Genomic DNA, 17,430 nt, shown 5'->3' on the forward strand with positions numbered 1-17,430 from the left:
GTTGAAGAGGGTATCTTTTTCCCATTGCATATTGTCTCCTCCTTTGTCAAAGATTAATTGGCCATATAATTATGGGTTTATTCCTGGGCTTTCTGTTGTTTTTGTGCCACTACCATACTGCTTTGATTACTACAGCTTTGTAATATAACTTGAAGTCTGGAATTGTGTACCTTCACCCCCCCCCCCCCCAAGATTGATTTAACTATTCAAGGTCTTTTGTCATTCCATGCAAATTTTAGGATTGTTTGTTCTAGTACTGTGAAAAATGCTATTGGTATTTTGATGAGGGTTGCATTAAATGTGTAGATTGCTTTGGGCAGTATAGACATTTCAACAATATTTATTCTTCCAATCCATGACCATGGAATATCTTTGCATTTCTTTTTTCTTTTCTTTTTTTTTATTTATTTGAGAGAGAATGGGGGAGAGAACATGAGCTGGGGGGGGGGCGGAGGAATAAGCAGACTCCCCTCTGAGCAGGGAACCCAATGCAGGGCTCACTTCCAGGACCCTGGGATCATGACCTGAGCCAACGCAGATGCTTAAAGAAACTGAGCCACCCAGGCACCCCTATCTTTGCATTTCTTTGTGTTGTCTTGAATTTCTTTCATCAATATTCTAGTTTCAGAGTACAGGTCTTTCACTTCCTTGGTTAAGTTTATTCTTAGGTATTTCATTATATTTGGTGCAGTTGTAAATGGGATTATCTTCTTGATTTCTCTTTCTGCTGTTTCATTATTAGTGTATAGAAATGCAACAGATTTCTGTACATTGATTTTGTATCCTACAACTTTACTGAATTCATTTATCAGTTCTGGTGGTTTTTGGTGGAGTCTTTAGGATTTTCTATATATAGTATGTTATCTACAAATAGTGAAAGTTTTCCTTACCAATTTGCATGCCTTTTATTCTTTTTTGTTGTCTGATTGCTGTGGCTAGGACTTTATTGAATAAAAGTGGTGAGAGTGGACATCCTTATCTTTTCCTCACCTTAGGGAAAAAGCTCTCGGTTTTTGCCCACTGAGTATAATGTTGGCTGTGGGTTTTTTATAAAGGTCTGTATTATGCTGAGGTATATTCCCTCTAGACCTGCTTTTTTGAAGGTTTTTATCATGAATGGGTGTTGTACTTTGTCAAATGCTTTTTCTCTATCAAAATGATAAAATGATTTTTATCCTTTCTCTTATTGATGTGATGTGTCACATTGATTAATTTGCAAATATTGAACCATCCTTGCATCCCAGAAATAAATCCCACTTGATAGTGGTGAATGGTTTTTTTAATGTATTGTTGGATTCAGTTTGCTAGTATTTTTGTTGAGGATTTTTGTATCTGTGTTCATCAGAGACATTGACCTGTAGTTCTCTTTATTTGTGGTGTCTTTAGTTTTAGTATGAGGGTAGGACTGGTGTCATAGAATGAATTTGGAAGTTTTCCTTCCTCTTCTATTTTTTGGAATAGTTTGAGAAGAGTAAGTATTAACTCACCTTCTAATATTTGGTAGAATTCACCTGTGACAAGCCATCTGGTCCTAGACTTCTGTTCATTGGGGCCTCCAATGACTGTTTATCAAATAAATACATTTTTTAAAATCTTTAAAAAAAAAAAAAAAAAGTCAGACATTCAACCAAACGAGCCACCCAGGCTCCCCAGTGGTATGTCCTTTTTAACTCAACAGTGTAAATTCAGGGCAGTTGACCAATGAAATGTCATTCTGCTTGTAAAAAGTTAGGGACACAGATTTTTTTCTTAGCCCCAAATAAAAGGGGTTACCACCCCTTTAGCAATAGCAACTGTATTAGGAGATACAGATGAAGGCATTATTTTGCTGGCCAATACTAGAGTAAAGGAAAAGATGTCAGCTATGTCTCTTCCTCATAAATTACATTTAGAGGTCTCTAGCATCTTTTAATTTTGCAGCATTGTCAGTGGTCAGGAGCACTTGGATTCCTTTGGAATACGCCAGGTAAAAAGGCCTCATTTAGAATTTGATTTGGATAAGTTTGTCAAAAATACCAAAAAAGATTTTTTTAATTAATTTATTTTAGAGATAGAGAGCATGCAAGCATGGGGGGAGGGGAAGAGGGAGAGGTACAGAGAATCTTACAAGCGGACTCCACACTGTGGATGTGGGGCTTGATTCTACAACCCTGAGATGATGACCTGAGCCAAAATCAAGAGTCAGACATTTAACTGACTGAGCCATTCAGGCGCCCCAAAAATATCAAAAAAAAATTTTAAAGTACTTGCCTAAATAAGATAACAGATCATTATGAAATCTAATATTTAGAAGAGAAAGGAACTTTTAGTCTTATTAAAAGCAGAACAAAAGTCCAAGAAAATGTTGTCCCTTTCAATAAAAAACTAAATTCTAATTTTGCAGTAGCTTTTCATATTGAAACTTAGTTTTTTAATAAGTTTATTTTCATCTTAACCAGCTTGACCACACATTAAAATTCCTTTTAAATGGTTCCTTTTCACAAATCTTCTATAATTATTTTTTCTACATTCTAGTTCTGTCCTGTGTTTAGTAATTAATGGTTTAGTATTTGTCTTACTTGGAAATGATCTAGAGATTTAATGAATTTAACTCATCATTTAATTTAACAAAACTTTAAGGTTTTACACTACCAAAGAGATTTGGGGAGACTATTTTGGTTTTTGGTTTTTGTTTTGTTTTTTGTTTTTTAAAGATTTATTTATTTATTTGACAGAGAGCCAGTGAGAGAGGGAACACGAGCAGGGGGAATGGGAGAGGAAGAAGCAGGCTCCCAGTGTAGGAGCCTGACATGGGGCTCGATCCCAGAACGCTGGGATCATGCCCTGAGCCGAAGGCAGACGCTTAACAACTGAGCCACCCAGGCGCCCCTGGGGAGACTATTTTGAAAGGTTATCTAAAACTTTTATTTACTTGTTCTTAACAGTTGTATTTAAATTACTTACAAAAACTTCATTAAATCTTAGAAAAAGTCAGGGCACCTGGTGGCTCCGTCAGTTAAATGCCTGCCTTCAGCTCGGGTTGTGATCCTGGGGTCCTGGGATCGAGTCCCACATCGGGATCCCTGCTCATTGGGGAGCGTGCTTCTCTCTCTGTCCCTTCTCCCCTCCCCCCACGCAGGCATGCATTCTCTCTCGAAAAATAAATAAGTAAATAAATAAAAATACTTTAAAAAAATCTTAGAAAAAGCCATTATCCAAAGCTGCTGTTTTCTTGTGTGATATCTTCTTGAGGAGGCAGTCTAACAGCCTCTAAATGCTCGACTTCTGTCCACCAATTTTTGTGGCTTTTTGGCCTCCTACATACATGCTAGCAAGAGCCTTTATGTACATAAAACAAGACAAACGTGCACCTGAACATATTGGAAGTACTGTTTCCTGGCCACAAGGCCCTGTGTGCACCATAAGCAATTCCCCTACATCCCTGCTGGGGTTTTCCACATGTGGAATTGTGGTCTGAAAGCCTTGGCTCCTAGAAGACCCTTCTGCCGGCTCAACTGGGCTCCAGCATAGCCATCTGCCATTTCAAGCTGACCTGCCTTGTAAGTGAAAGCCAATTAGGTCAGGAGCTGAACTGAAAAACACAAAAACAAAAAGAGAGAGAGTAAAGGTCAGAAACAAGAGGAAATTACCACAGCCCTCGGAAACAGCAAGAAAGACTGTGAACTCAGAGGATTTGCTGGTACCATGTCTGTGTTTCTCATTCTTGAATGCTGCCAGAAGTTTGCCTCGGTTTCCCTCGCTGCCACCAATGACTAAATAACAAAAATTCAACCCAGTAATTTTTTTTTTTTTTTAAGTAAGCTCTATGCCTAGTGTGAGGCTTGAACCCATGACCCTGAGATCAGGAGTTGTATGTTCTACCAACTGAGCCAGCCAGGCACTGTTCAACGAAGTAGATTAAAGATCTACTTGGCTTTATTAAATGATTCATAAATCGGACAACAGCTCATTTGGCAAGTCCAATGTGGCTCTGAGGAGTTGTACAAAATGGAAGGTTTTTATAGGAGGGTGAGGCAAGAAAGTTATTAGGAAAAGTAAAGGATTGTCCCTTAGGGGAAAAGCAAAGGGTCTTATGTAGATAACCTCATCTTTCCTTAAGGGTGGAGTGTGTCCATTTGGCATACTCATTGGCACTGATCAAAAATTCCTAACCAGTTAAGACTGTATTTCTGGGGGAGGTTGAAACTACAGTGAGATTAGGTATTAAGCCCCAGTTTGGGACACCAAACTGACACCATTTGGAGGCTGTGGTTTTAACAATCTTGTTGAATTTTTTGTTGTTGTTTTGTTTTCTTTGGGCAGATACCCAGTAGTGGAATTACTGGATCATATGGTATTTCTATTTTTCATTGTTTGAGGAACCTCCATACTGTTTTCCACAGTGGCTGCACCACTTTTTATTTGCACAAACGGTGCATGAATTCAGATCCTCTGCCCATTTTTTTTCCTTTACCCATTTTTTCGTTGGATTTTCTTGGTGTTTTGTTTTTTGTATATTTTGGATCTTAACTCCTTTTTTTTTTTTTTTTTAAGATTTTATTTATTTATGTGACAGAGAGACAGCCAGCGAGAGAGGGAACACAGCAGGGGGAGTAGGAGAGGAAGAAGCAGGCTCCCAGCGGAGGAGCCTGATGTGGGACTCGATCCCGAAACGCCGGGATCACGCCCTGAGCCGAAGGCAGACACTTTTTAACAACTGCGCTACCCAGGCGCCCCCCTGGATCTTAACTCCTTATCACTCCTTATATCATTTGCATATATATCCTCTTACTAGGTTGCCTTTTTGTTTTGTCGATGGTTTCCTTTGCTGTGCAGAAGATTATTTTGATGTAGTCCCAATAGTTTTTGTTTCCCCTGCCTTAGGAGACATATCCATAAGTATGTTGCTAAGGCTAATGTCAAAGAAAGTACTGCCATGTTTTCATCTCAGAGTTTTATTGTTTTATTTAGGTCTTTAATACATTTTGAGTTTATTTTTGTGTATGGTAAGAAAGTGGTCCAGTTTCATTCTTTTGCATGTAGCTATCTAGTTTTCCTAGCACCATTTATAGAAAAGATTGTCTTTTCCTCCATTGTATATTCTTGTCCTTCTTTGTTGTAGATTAATTAATTTACTGTAGAAGTGTGTGTTTATTTTTGGGCTTTCTACTCTGTTCTTTTGATCTATGTGTCTGTTTTTGTGTCAGTACCATGCTGTTTTTATTACAATAGTTTAATAGTATATCTTGAAATCTGGAATTGTGACACCTCCAGCTTTGTTCTTAAGATTGCTACGGCTGTTTGAGGTCCTTTGTCATTCTACACAGTTTTAGGGTTATTCCAGTTCTATGAAAGATGCAACTGGTATTTTGATAGGGATTCCACTGAATTTGTAGATTGCTTTGGGTAGTATGGACATTTTAACAATACAAATTTTTCCAGTCCATGAGCATGGAATATCTTTCCTTTTCTGTGTGCCATCTTCAAATTCTGTCATCAGTATCTTAAAGATTTCAGAGTACAGGTCTTTCAGCTCCTTGGTTAAGTTTAGTCCTAGGTATTCTTTTTGGTGCAATTGTAAATGGAATTGTTTTCTTTATTTCTCTGCTACTTTGTTACTAGTGTATAGAAATGCAACTGATTTCTGGGTATTACTTTTCAATCTTGTAACTTTACTGAATTCATTTATTATTCCTAATAGGGTTTGTGGGTTTTTTGTTGTTGTTGTTGTTTGGTGGAGTTTAGGGCTTCGGGTTTTCTGTGTATAGTTTTAGGATTTTCTTTGTATAGTTTCAGGTCATTTGCAGATAGTGACAGTTGTACTTCTTCCTCACCAATTCTGCGCCTTTTCTTTTTGTTGTCTGATAGCTGTGGCTAGGACTTCCAGTACTGTGTTGAATGAAATAGGTGAGAGGGACATCTTCATCTTGTTCCTGATCTTAGAGGAAAAACTCTCCCTTATTCACCATTGAGTATGACATTAGCTGTGGGTTTGTCATACATGGCTTTTATTATGTTGAGGTATGTTCCCTCTATACCCACTCTGTTGAGAGTTTGTATTGTGAATGGGTGCTTTATTTTGTCAAATGCTTGTCTTTGCATCTGTTAAGATGATCATATGGTTTTTATCCTTCCTTTTGTTAATGTGATGTATCACACTGATGAGTTTATGAATACTGAACCATCCTTGCATCCCAGGAATAAATCAGACTTGATCTTGGTAAATGATCCCCTTAATGTATTGTTGAATTCAGTGTGCTAATATTTTTTGAGAATTTTGCACCTGTGTTTATCAGAGATACAGGCCTGTTTTCTTTTTTTGGTAGTGTCTTTGACTGGTTTTGGTATCAGGGTAATGCTGGCCTCATAGAATGGATCTGAAAGTTTTCTGTTCTATTTTTTGGAATATTTTGGGTAGAATAGGTGTTAACTCTTGCTTAAATGTTTGGTAGAATTCACCTGTGAATCTGTCTAGTCCTGGACTTTTGTTTGTTGGGGGTTTTTTGATTATCAGTTCAATTTCATTACTAGTAATTGGTCTGTTCAGATTTTCTATTTCTTCCTGATTCAGTTTTGAAAGTTTATATATTTCTAGAAATTTGTGTATTTCTTCTAGGTTGTCCACTCCGCTGGCATGTAATTTTGTAGTATTCTGTTCTAATCTTTTGTTTCTGTGGTGTCAGTTGTTACTTACCCTCTTTCGTTTGTTTTTTTTTTTTAAAGATTTTATTTATTTATTTGACACAGACAGCCAGTGAGAGAGACAGCCAGTGAGAGAGAGACAAGCAAGGGGAGTGGGAGAGGAAGAAGCAGGCTCATAGCAGAGGAGCCTGATGTGGGGCTCGATCCCATAACGCCGGGATCACGCCCTGAGCCGAAGGCAGACGCTTAACCGCTGTGCCACCCAGGCGCCCCTCGTTTTTTTATTTTATTTGTGCCCTCCTGCTTTTTTTCTTGATGAGTCTGGCTAAAAGTTTATCACTTCTGTTTATCTTTTCAAAGAACCCGTTCTTGGTTTCATTATTCTTTTTCTATTGTTTTTTCAAGTCTCTATTTCATTCATTTTACTCTCATTATTTTCTTCCTTCTACCAATTTTGGGTCTATTGTCTTCTTTTTCTAGTTCCTTTACATGGAGGGTTAGATTATTTATTTAAAACTTTTCTTGTTTCTTGAGGTAGGCTTGTCACTATGCATCTCCTTCTTAGAACTGCTTTCACTGTGTCCCAAAGATTTTGAACCATTGTGTTTCATTTTCATTTGTCTCCATGTATTTTTTTTCCTCTTTGATTTCTTCATTGACCCATTGGATGTTTAGCATGTTGTTAACCTCCATGTGTTTGTTTCTTCCACTTTTATTCTTGTGATTTATTTCAAGTTTCATACTGTTATGGTTGGAAAAGATTACTATGATTTCAGTCTTATTAAATTTAGTGAGACTTGTTTTGTGGTCTCACATGTGATCTGTTCTGGAGAATGTTGTTACATGTTCCCTTGAAAAGAATATACAGTCTGTTGTTTGAGGGTACATATCTTTTAAGCCCATCTGGTCCAATATGTTGGTTGAAAGACCACTGTTTTCTTATTTATTGTCATTCTGTATGATCTCTCCATCGTTGTAAGTGGGGTATTAAAGTCTCCCAGAATTATATCACTGTCAGTTTCTCCCTTTATCTATTAATATTTGCTTTATGTATTATTAGGTGCCCCAGTGTTGGGTGCATAGATATTCATAATTGTTATATCCTCTTGTTGGATTGATCCCTTTATTACCATGTAATGTCCTTGTTTGTCTCTTATTACAGTCTTTGTTTTAAAGTCCATTTTTATTGATTTAATTATTGCTACTCTGGCTTGCTTTTGTTCCCGCCCCCCCCCCCACATCACTTTGCATAGAGTATCTTTTTCCATCCCTTCACTTTTTGTGTGTTTCTTTAGTACTGAGGTGAGTCTCTTGTAAACTGCACAGAGATGGGTCTTTTTTTAATCCAATCTGTCGCCCTATGTCTTTTGATTGGAACACTTAGACCATTTCATTTAAAGTAATTATTGATACATATGTTCTTTTGGCCATTTTGTTGCTTTTGTAGTTCTTCTCCATTCCTTTCTTGGTCACTTGCTCTCACTCCTTATGATTGATGACTTTCTTTAGTGTTTTGCTTAGCTTTCTTTCTCTTTATTTTTTGTGTATCTCTTCCAGGTTTTATTTTTTGTGTATCTCTTCCAGGTTTTAGGTTTTAGGTTTGCCATAAAGTTCATCTATGACATCCTAAGTATTTAGCAGTCTATATTAAGTTGGTGGTTATTTAAATTCAAACCCATTCTAAAAGAAACTCATTCTTATATCTTCCTCCTCCACATTTTATGTATATGTTGTCATGTTTTATATCTTTTTAGTTTGTGAGTCCCCTTCACTGATTTTTAAATATAATTGACTTTACTTCTATCTTTTAATCTTCCAAACTCACAAGTGTTTATTGTACTACCTTTACTTTTACTCATGAAAGTTTTTCATTTCATAATTTGCTTCTAATTATGACCTCTTCTTTTCCCCTCCAAGAAATCATTTTGTGTTTTTTTTAAGGTCTCTAATGGTGATGAACTTTTTAAACTTTTCTTTGTCTGGAAAACTCATCCAATTCTGAATGATAACCTTGCTGGGTAGAGTATTCAGGTTGCAGGTTTTTACAACTTGAAGCACTTTGAGTATATCATACTGTTCCCTTCTGGCCCATACAGTTTCTGTGGGGAAATCAACTTAGTGTCTTGGATTTCCTTTGTATGTAATTCATTGCTTCTCTTTTTCTGGTTTTAAACTTCTCTCTTTAATGTTTGACATTTTAATTATTATTTGTGATATGGACTTCCTTGGGTTCATCTTGTTTAGTACTTCTCTGCACTTCTTGAACCTAGAGGTCTGTTTCCTTCCCCAGATAAGGGAGGTTTTCATCTATCATTTCTTCATATAACTTATCTGCCGCCCCCTCCTTTTCTCCTTCTGGCACCCCTATAATGCAATTTTTTTTTGCTTGATGTTGTCCAAGAGATCCCTTAACCCATCCCTATTTTTTTTTTCTTTTTACTGTTCAGCTTGGGTTCTTTCCATTACTCTTTTCCATATCACTAATCAGTTCTTTTCCATCCTCTAATCTGTTGATTCCCTTTAGTTTATCTTTCATTTCAGTTATTGTGTTCTTCAACTCTGATTGGTTTTTAATTTTCTGTCTCTTTGTTCAAGCTCTGAGTTTATCCACCCCAGTGTCCATCCAGTCTTGTGGGCATCTTTATGTCCATAATTTTGAACTATTTATCAAGCATATTTCTTAGTTTCCATTCTATTTAGTCCTGTTTCTGAAGTTTGGGCTTTGTTTGAAGCGGACTCCTTTGTCTCCTACTTTTGCTTTACTTTGTTTGTTTCTGTGAATTACATGCAACAGCTACTTTTCCAAAGTAGAGTGATAGTGTGTAGTCATCCCCTGTGGAGAATGTGTGCCTAGTGACTTCAGCTGGCTTTCCGAATGAGTGGATGTTGTGGGCTTGGGTCCTGGGGCACTTCATGTTAAGGCCACTTTGTTGGGATGTCAGAACCAAAGTGGATACAGGCCAGGACAGTCTCATGGCTCTGCATGTAGAGTGCACCCTGGCCAGACAGCTGGTGCTGTAGTGGGTATTGTCTGGAGGCAGCCCCAGGGTGATTGCCTGGTAATACCAACCGCTGAAGCTGAAGCAGTTCCACTCTGGGCAGCTTGGGGCTCTCCATGGAGCTAGTGCCCTGGCAGGACAGCTTAAGCTTAAGTGAGAATGGGCGTGGATGGTCCAGAGACTCTCTCTGCAGAGGGAGAATAGCTGATGCTGAAATGAGTGCAAGCCAGGGGTTCCCAAGACCCTTCATGCAGGTGGCACCCTGATTGGGTGTGAGCTAATTTGGAAGGTCCTGGGATCTTCTGAGCTGGGGGTGTCCTGGCAAGTTATCTGGAGGTGAAGTGGTGGGGGCCTGGATTATTCTGGGATGCTTTGCACCTGTGTCACCTTGGCAGGTCAGCTGTTGTGAACACTAACCATGGGTGTTCCGGTGTGGTCTCCCCTGGGGCCACCTTCACGGACACTGTGTTGGTTTGGGCTAGGGGCCTAGCTGAGGTGGTAGGCTGGCTATGGTGCTCAGAGCCTGCTCTTGTCTGTGCTCTCAAGGTGGACTGGGAAGATAAACAGTGGTGCTCACCAGCCCCTCCAAAGCAGAGAATTCCAGCAGCTCCCACACTGCTTGGCAGAGTTCTAGGGCTGGATCTTTCCTATTCTAGTTACCCTTTGAAACCTCATTGTTTTTTCTGTATCCCAGGGCAGACAGATCTGCTCATGGTCATTCAGTACTATCCCTCTCCACCATGGTTCTCAGTGCGGGGATTGGCGGTTCCCTTCTTGACTGTCTCTCTTACCTTTCTATATGTGGTATATCTTTTGCTGTGCAGAAGGTGTTCGGTTAGCCCTGTGTTGTTCTTCAGGAGGAAATGCTTTATAAATAGGTGTAGATTTGGTATGTCCATGGAGGAAGTGAGTTCAGGGTCCTCCTGTATGGCAACCTTGGACTGGAACCTCCTTTTCATTTTGATAGTACTGGTTTCATATGGTTTGGTTTGGTTTAGTTAGCCAAGCAACATTATACCTCGTAGCATAACAACAGAGTCTTTTACATTCCATGAAAACAATTCTGTGTAAGGTGATGGTATTCCATATCACTAGGTTATTTTAATTTTGCTTTCCAGGAAATAACAGTACAACAACTTATGTCTCATTTGGACTCCATCAGGAAAGACATGGTCATCCTAGAGAAAAGTGAATTTGCAAATCTGAGAGCAGAGAATCAGGTGATACAAGTTTCAGTTTATTACTAATAACTGATTTCACATGTATTCCACTTGGTAAAGCTTAGGACCAAATAATGATTTTATGTGGTCATGTAATAATTATCAAGTTTCTATATCAAAATATACTACATGTTTAACCATAACAGGTATTGCTATGTATAACTCATAGTTTCTTGACCAAAGAATAAGAATTGTACCTTACACATGTAAAAGTCACATGGAAGGGAAAATCTTTGAGCTCTATATTTATTATATAAAATTTCTCATAGAGCACAACATAATGTTCTCAGAATTTAAAACACTTGACATTTACCATTTTATGTGAATCTGTACTAATTTTTGTCAGTTAAAACTTTCCGTACTTCAGTTGGAATTTTGTTCGCTAGCTTAAATATTATTAGAGTATCAGTCATGGTTTAGAAGTAAAATAACTAGAAAAAATACATTTTTTTACTGTTCATAAGAATTTTTTGAATATGAGAGATATTACTTTCCTTTTTTGTCTAGTGTTAGTTAATGCTTGATTAGAAATCTGTAGAGATCGTCCAGTTTTTGCTAATGCAGCGTTTCAGATTTGTTGAGTCAATCATGCTATCAGTATTTGGCATAATGGCAATTGCATGTGATTTTTCTTATACCTAGAAAATGAAAACTGAATTGGAACAAGTTAAGCAGCAACTGATAGTAAGTTTAAGTACTTTTCTCACTATAGAATATTTTATTAATTTCAAAACAAACATGATGAGATTGCTTTTTTAATATTTTGGTTTTCTTTAAAGAATGAAACCAGTCAAATCAGAGCAGACAATAAACTGGACATCAACCTAGAAAGGAGCAGAGTAACTGATATGGTAATGTGCTTTCTTGGTAACTTATTCCTTTATCATTCCTTCTAGTCTTTTTTTTTTAACCTCCTGATTCATCATATCCTTTAGTTTACAGATCAAGAAAAGAAACTTATGGAAGCAACCACAGAATTTACCAGCAAGGTAAACTAGTATGTAAAAATGTCTTTTATGCCACTCTCGTGTGTAATTGCTTTTATGTGTCCTACCTGAACTGTGACCTCTGTCAGAATCTAGCTTTCCAGGTAACATAGTTTGTAACTAAATTATTTTTATAAACAAAAGAACTATTTTTTGAAAGACAAGGATTCACAATTAGCATTTAAATGAAGGCAGAGGCTCAATTAAATGCCTTAAAGTTTTTAAAACAGGAAATATTTATTGAGTGCTTATGATGTATCAGATACTGTTTTATTGGCTTCTATTAATTCTCCTTATCAGCCTCTGAATTAGGCCCTCTCTATTCCCATTTTACCAGTTCTTGGAAAATGAGGCACAGGGAGGTTAAAGACACTTAACTAATAAGTGGTGGAGCTAGAATGTGAACCTGGATTCCAAACTCCATTCTCTACAACTGTTTTCCTTCTCCTAATCCTAAATTGTAATCCTTGTTTAATCTCTGTGGCTTGAGTAAAACCCAGCTTTTTGACTCAGCCTACAAAAGCTATTTGGTCTGTGTTCTAAGAGAAGAGACATAACTCTTTTTTGTTGTTTTTAAGATTTATTTATTTTAGAGTGCAAGCCAGAGAGGGAGGGAGGGTCTTTTTTTTTTTTTAATTAATTAATTATTTATTTGGCAGAGACATCGAGAGAGGGAACACAAGCAAGGGGAGTGTGAGAGGGAGAGGCAGGCTTCCCGCCAAGCAGGGAGCCCAATACGGGGCTCGATCCCAGGACCCTGGGATCATGATCTGAGCCGAAAGCAGACGCTTAATGGCTGAGCCACCCAGGCACCCCAGGGAGGGAGAGTCTTAAGCAGACTCTGTGCTGAGCTCAGAGCCACAGGCAGGGCTTAATTTCACCACCTAAGCCAAAACCAAGAGTAGGCAGCTTAAATTACTGTGCCACCCAGGTGCCTCGAGACATCTCTCTTTCCTAATTATAATTAAATAGAAGGAAAGGTCTCATTTGTCTTTCCAAGTATTGTGTTCTTTTCTTGGCCAATAAAAGAGATAAACCAGGAAATAAAAATCTCTCAGAGCTAATTTCTGAGCTCCATATGCCATCTTATCTCTCTTCCTACCCCTTTGCCCCTATACGCATAGCATTTGGTGTTACCCAACAAAAGCATTTCTGCCCTTCCCTTTAATACTGGTGGCAGTTCACATTATAAATGTGGTTGAGTTTTTTCTTTAAATTGTGCAGCAGTTTTAACTGTAATGTCCTAAGGATTTTATACACACACAGTGTTTATAGTTCTATGACTAAAATTTTTCCTTTCCCTCTTAGTTTATTATATATTTTAGGTCTCAGATTTTTTTACTATGAGGCTTTTAGTAGAATGTACCCAAAAAATGATAACCCAAAGAAATGAATATTAATGATCTCCAAATATCAAAAGTAGAATATTTGTCAGTTTGTAATGTTCATATAATGTTGTTTCTATCACTCTGCTTTTGCTGTTTCCCCAGTTAAGACTTTTGCAATACAAAGTTAGCCTATAAGTAAGGGTTTCTAATGTAAATGTTTCTGTCCATAATACATAGGGACAGAATTTGTCTCATTCTTATTTACTGCAGGATACCAAAACCAGAAGTATTATTTCCGAGACTAGTAATAAAATCGACACTGAAATTGCTTCTTTGAAAACACTGATGGAGTCAAACAAGCTTGAGACAATTCGTTACCTTGCAGGTAAGGTAATTAGCTACTTTGTCAAAAAAACAAAATTCAGTGGAGTCAATCTGAAGATCTAATTGGTTTTTTTAAATGATTTAGGCACCCTCTTACCTAGCAAGTAGAGGGAATGGAAGCTCAGTGTATTGTACAAAATGGAAGGTTTTTATAGGAAGGAAAGTGGGGCAAGAAAGTTAGTGGCCAAAGAAAAGGATTGTTCCAGGCAAGGTCACTTTCCCATGAGGATGAAAAACAAGGGGTCTTATACAGATTACCCTCTGGGAGAAGGGAGAGGGCCTATGTGGCAGACCCATTATCACTAATCGGAAGATTCCCAACTGATCAGTTAAGACTACATTTCTGGGAAAGTTTGAAACTGCAGTTAATGGTGGTATTAAGCCCTGGCTTGCAGACTAAGCCTGAATGAGGCCATTTGGGGCCTTTGGTTCAACGGTATCCCCATTTGATCAATCTCAACTTAACAGAAAAATGTGATCAAAATTTATGGCATTAGTGCTGCTCTCAGTTACCACTATTTTGTTGTTCTTTTCTCTGGTATTATCGGGAAGGAAGAATGTCCTTTGCTCTTCTAGCTAAGAAATTGACATGAGATAGATTAACAGGAGAAAACAGACATGAAATTCCAAGGACATTCAGGCAGTGAGGCTTATATGAATGACATCCTGAGCTAAGGATTGGGGAGGGGGTCTGGGGATATAAAGGGAAGGACAGCCATTGGCCAGAAGGTGAGAGGAGATGTTTGGAAAATAAAGGTTGCTATTACACAAGTAAGCATCTTAGGTAAAGAGGAATCTCAGTAGCTCTGTCCTGGTACAGGCTGTCCTTTCTATAAATGTAAACTTAGGCAGTTGATGGGGAGGTTTTCCTATGATTGCTTTTAACTCAAAGTAATGTTCATGGACGAAGTGGCCCATCTAGGGCAGCCTGCCCTTGACACCTGAAGTTCCCTCTGAAACTTCAGGGAAGTTTTCAGCATTTAAAGTTGAGCCCTGGTAGACTGTTCCATCTTGTTGAACCAGTCAGTGCTGGCAATAGATCAGCTCTGTTACAGTCTCACTTCAGGAGGCCATAATGCACATATATTCTCAAAGTTATACCTGTGATTTAATTAAACAACTAATCGAGTGTTCTTTTTCTCTCAGAACAAAAGAAAACAATGGTCAATGATTGGATCAAATTTTCTGAGTTCTGAGGGTAGCCAGTCACGACTTCGAGATGTCAGGCTGGACGCATCTTCAGTTGGAGTGGGAGCAAGCAGTGATGGTCTGACAGATTTTCCTGGTTTAAAGTTCAGGTGCCTCTGATCTTTTGAGGGGCCCCTAGAACAACAGGCATGCAGGTTGTCTAGATTTGATGTAGTGTGATTTTTCTGAAGGTTACATCAAGTTGTTTTTATTTGGTTTGCAGGGCTTCAGGGTAAAGGGCAGTTTTAGTTCTCAAATGATTCCAACTCAGAAAGGTTGGAGAAAAATTGAAAATACTAGTTTAGAGAGTTATAGCCAGTCATTGGAGGAAACTAGAGATAATCTGGATCGAGACCAGTTTTTGATGAACAGTAGAAAAATCTAATACACAGGTGTGTTTTTCTTTCTGTAATCACCATTTCTACCAAAGATAGCCCAATTGACACTAATTGATTTACAAGGTAAGTTTAGTTGTAAAAGAACATGGCCTGACTAATTTACGTAAGTGTGGCAAGAAGAGCAGTTGACCATATAGGCTCTTTAAACCTGCTTTGCTGGAACTATTCATAAGATAGCTCCAGATTAAATTTTCAATAGCCTCTCAAATACTTGCTGTCAGACTTCACCTGAAGTTCCTACAGATTTGGGTGAATTCTTCTGTTCTCAAGTTTCCTGCATTGGTCAGGAAATGATCTTTACTCACCTGGTAAAGCTGCTGGGAACTCTGTAAGCAATAGTTATCAGGCTGATATTTCCAAGGGGGCTTATTATAGGCTCCATAAAGTCCTTAAAGCTGTCTGGTCATTTCTGGGTCTGTAAGCCTATGTCCAAAATACGACATTCCAGTCAAAACCTTGATAATATAACCAGTTTTCCCATTGTGTCCTGTTACAAGGAGAATAGATTCTTATTTAAATTATGCAAATATACTTCCATGAAAATAGAATACTCACTGGGTTTCTGAATGCTGGAGGGATTGGATAGGGAGAAAAAAATAAATGTTTCAAATTGCTGTGAATCTTTTTTTTTTTTTTTTAAAGATTTTATTTTATTTATTTGACAGAGAGAGAGACAACCAGTGAGAGAGGGAACACAAGCAGGGGGAGTGGGAGAGGAAGAAGCAGGCTGCCAGCAGAAGAGCCTGACGTGGGGCTCGATCCCAGAACTCCGGGATCACGCCCTGAGCCGAAGGCAGACAATTAACAATTGAGCCACCCAGGCGCCCCTCAAATTGCTGTGAATCTTAAGTTAGCTTAAGGAAAAGTTTCCTTCAACCTGGAAAAACAAACCATTTAAAAAAGTCAGCAGTGTTTCAAAGTCAAAAATAAGTCTCCGGGCGCCTGGGTGGCACAGCGGTTAAGCGTCTGCCTTCGGCTCAGGGCATGATCCCAGTGTTATGGGATCGAGCCCCACATCAGGCTCCTCCACTATGAGCCTGCTTCTTCCTCTCCCACTCCCCCTGCTTGTGTTCCCTCTCGCTGGCTGTCTCTATCTCTGTCGAATAAAATAAATAAAAATCTTTAAAAAAAAAAAAAAGTCTCAGTTCAGTCTGATTTATTAATTCTTGTTCTGCTTGAATCTGGTTTTTTTTACTAGTTCAGAAATTCTTACCTGATTCTGTTTTATGATCTTAAGATTACTGGAAACTTGAACTCAGAGTTCTTTAAGTACTCTACTCTGAGAGTCTCACTGAAGACGTTTGCATTAGCATCAGTAAAACAGTAACATGCCAAGACTTGAGATGACCATGGTTATAGATCTGATTAGAGTTCATTTCAATGCAGTTGATAAGGAAATTCAATTTTTTCTATGATATACGACACTTCAAGATAAGAACATACTAAGATACCAGATTTTTAGGAGTGTCACTTATTTGACAATGCTTCTGCTACAATATACTATACCAGATTTTCACAAAATCTTTTAAATGTTAGATTATGGTCCAAAAAACTTTAGAATTTGATTTTTGGAAGTATATAAAAAAATATTTAAAAGGTTTGAACATTTGATTAAATAGGATCACAAAGCATTTAATTATTTAGCCAAAATGACAATAAAAGATTTCAAAGGCAAATAGAAATGGTTTTGCTCATCATTGTGAGCAAAATTTAGCTCTTTTAATATTAAGACTCATTTCTCTTAAGTCATCAAACACAGAATCCTTGTTTTCTCGTCAGTTGACTTTAAAGGTAAAGAAAACCTTTGTTTACAATTTCTTATTAAGAGCAGACCAATAGTTCAAGAAAATTTTGTCCTTTTAACAAAGAGGAAACAAATTTACTTACTTAAATTCATCCTAATCTTAGCCAGTACTGACTACACATACCTCCTCCCTTTTGTATCTACAGTGTATACTCTTTACAGTCCTTGAAATTAAGGTTTATTGATTTCCACATAAACACAAGAAAGGTCTTAAATAGCTTAGTCATCTTAATACTTATGTTTCTCTCATATCTGATTGTTTGAAAATATTGCTTGCATGCCTCTGCTTAACTGGTTTTCTGCTTCTCCCTGTTTGATTTCTCCTTGGCGTCAAGTTACTTGAGACCTCAAGTCAGAGAAGACCACATTGACTGGTTCCAAACTGCAGTTTTAGTGCACAGTTATTATTAATCATACTTTTTCTTACCCAAAACACCTATCTTACTTTTTACTTTTCCTTGCATAGAGTTGCTTCCCTTATTTCTAGTCGTAATTACATTAA

At 37.9% G+C, this 17,430-nt stretch overlaps 1 protein-coding gene and 1 long non-coding RNA gene across 7 annotated transcripts in view; one reads left to right on the forward strand and one right to left on the reverse strand.

Moving 5' to 3' along the window:
• Nucleotides 1-17,430, forward strand: part of CCDC90B (coiled-coil domain containing 90B) — a 45,249-nt gene that overhangs the window by 11,587 nt on the left and 16,232 nt on the right. For 4 of the 6 annotated variants that reach the window (XR_005835011.1, XM_040630963.1, XM_040630961.1 and 1 more), the window contains exons 4-8: nucleotides 10,739-10,840; nucleotides 11,483-11,524; nucleotides 11,620-11,691; nucleotides 11,776-11,829; nucleotides 13,392-13,539. Coding sequence is in view for 5 of the 6 variants with exons in the window: in XM_040630963.1 (XP_040486897.1) it covers nucleotides 10,739-10,840; nucleotides 11,483-11,524; nucleotides 11,620-11,691; nucleotides 11,776-11,829; nucleotides 13,392-13,539 (418 nt within the window). In the remaining variant the exon portion in view is untranslated. The remainder of the gene's footprint in view (nucleotides 1-10,738; nucleotides 10,841-11,482; nucleotides 11,525-11,619; nucleotides 11,692-11,775; nucleotides 11,830-13,391; nucleotides 13,540-17,430) is intronic. The other 2 variants (XM_008704375.2, XM_008704374.2) reach the window with 1 other exon arrangement.
• LOC103675330 overlaps nucleotides 1-17,430 on the reverse strand; it is a 30,172-nt gene that overhangs the window by 3,678 nt on the left and 9,064 nt on the right. Inside the window, exons 3-5 of the long non-coding RNA XR_571814.2 lie at nucleotides 15,430-15,611; nucleotides 3,351-3,571; nucleotides 1,488-1,593 (exon numbers count right to left, since the gene is read on the reverse strand). This is a non-coding gene — a long non-coding RNA (uncharacterized LOC103675330). The remainder of the gene's footprint in view (nucleotides 1-1,487; nucleotides 1,594-3,350; nucleotides 3,572-15,429; nucleotides 15,612-17,430) is intronic.

This window comes from Ursus maritimus, unplaced genomic scaffold, assembly GCF_017311325.1.
Source record: "Ursus maritimus isolate PB19 unplaced genomic scaffold, ASM1731132v1 scaffold_16, whole genome shotgun sequence".
Lineage (NCBI taxonomy): Eukaryota > Metazoa > Chordata > Mammalia > Carnivora > Ursidae > Ursus > Ursus maritimus.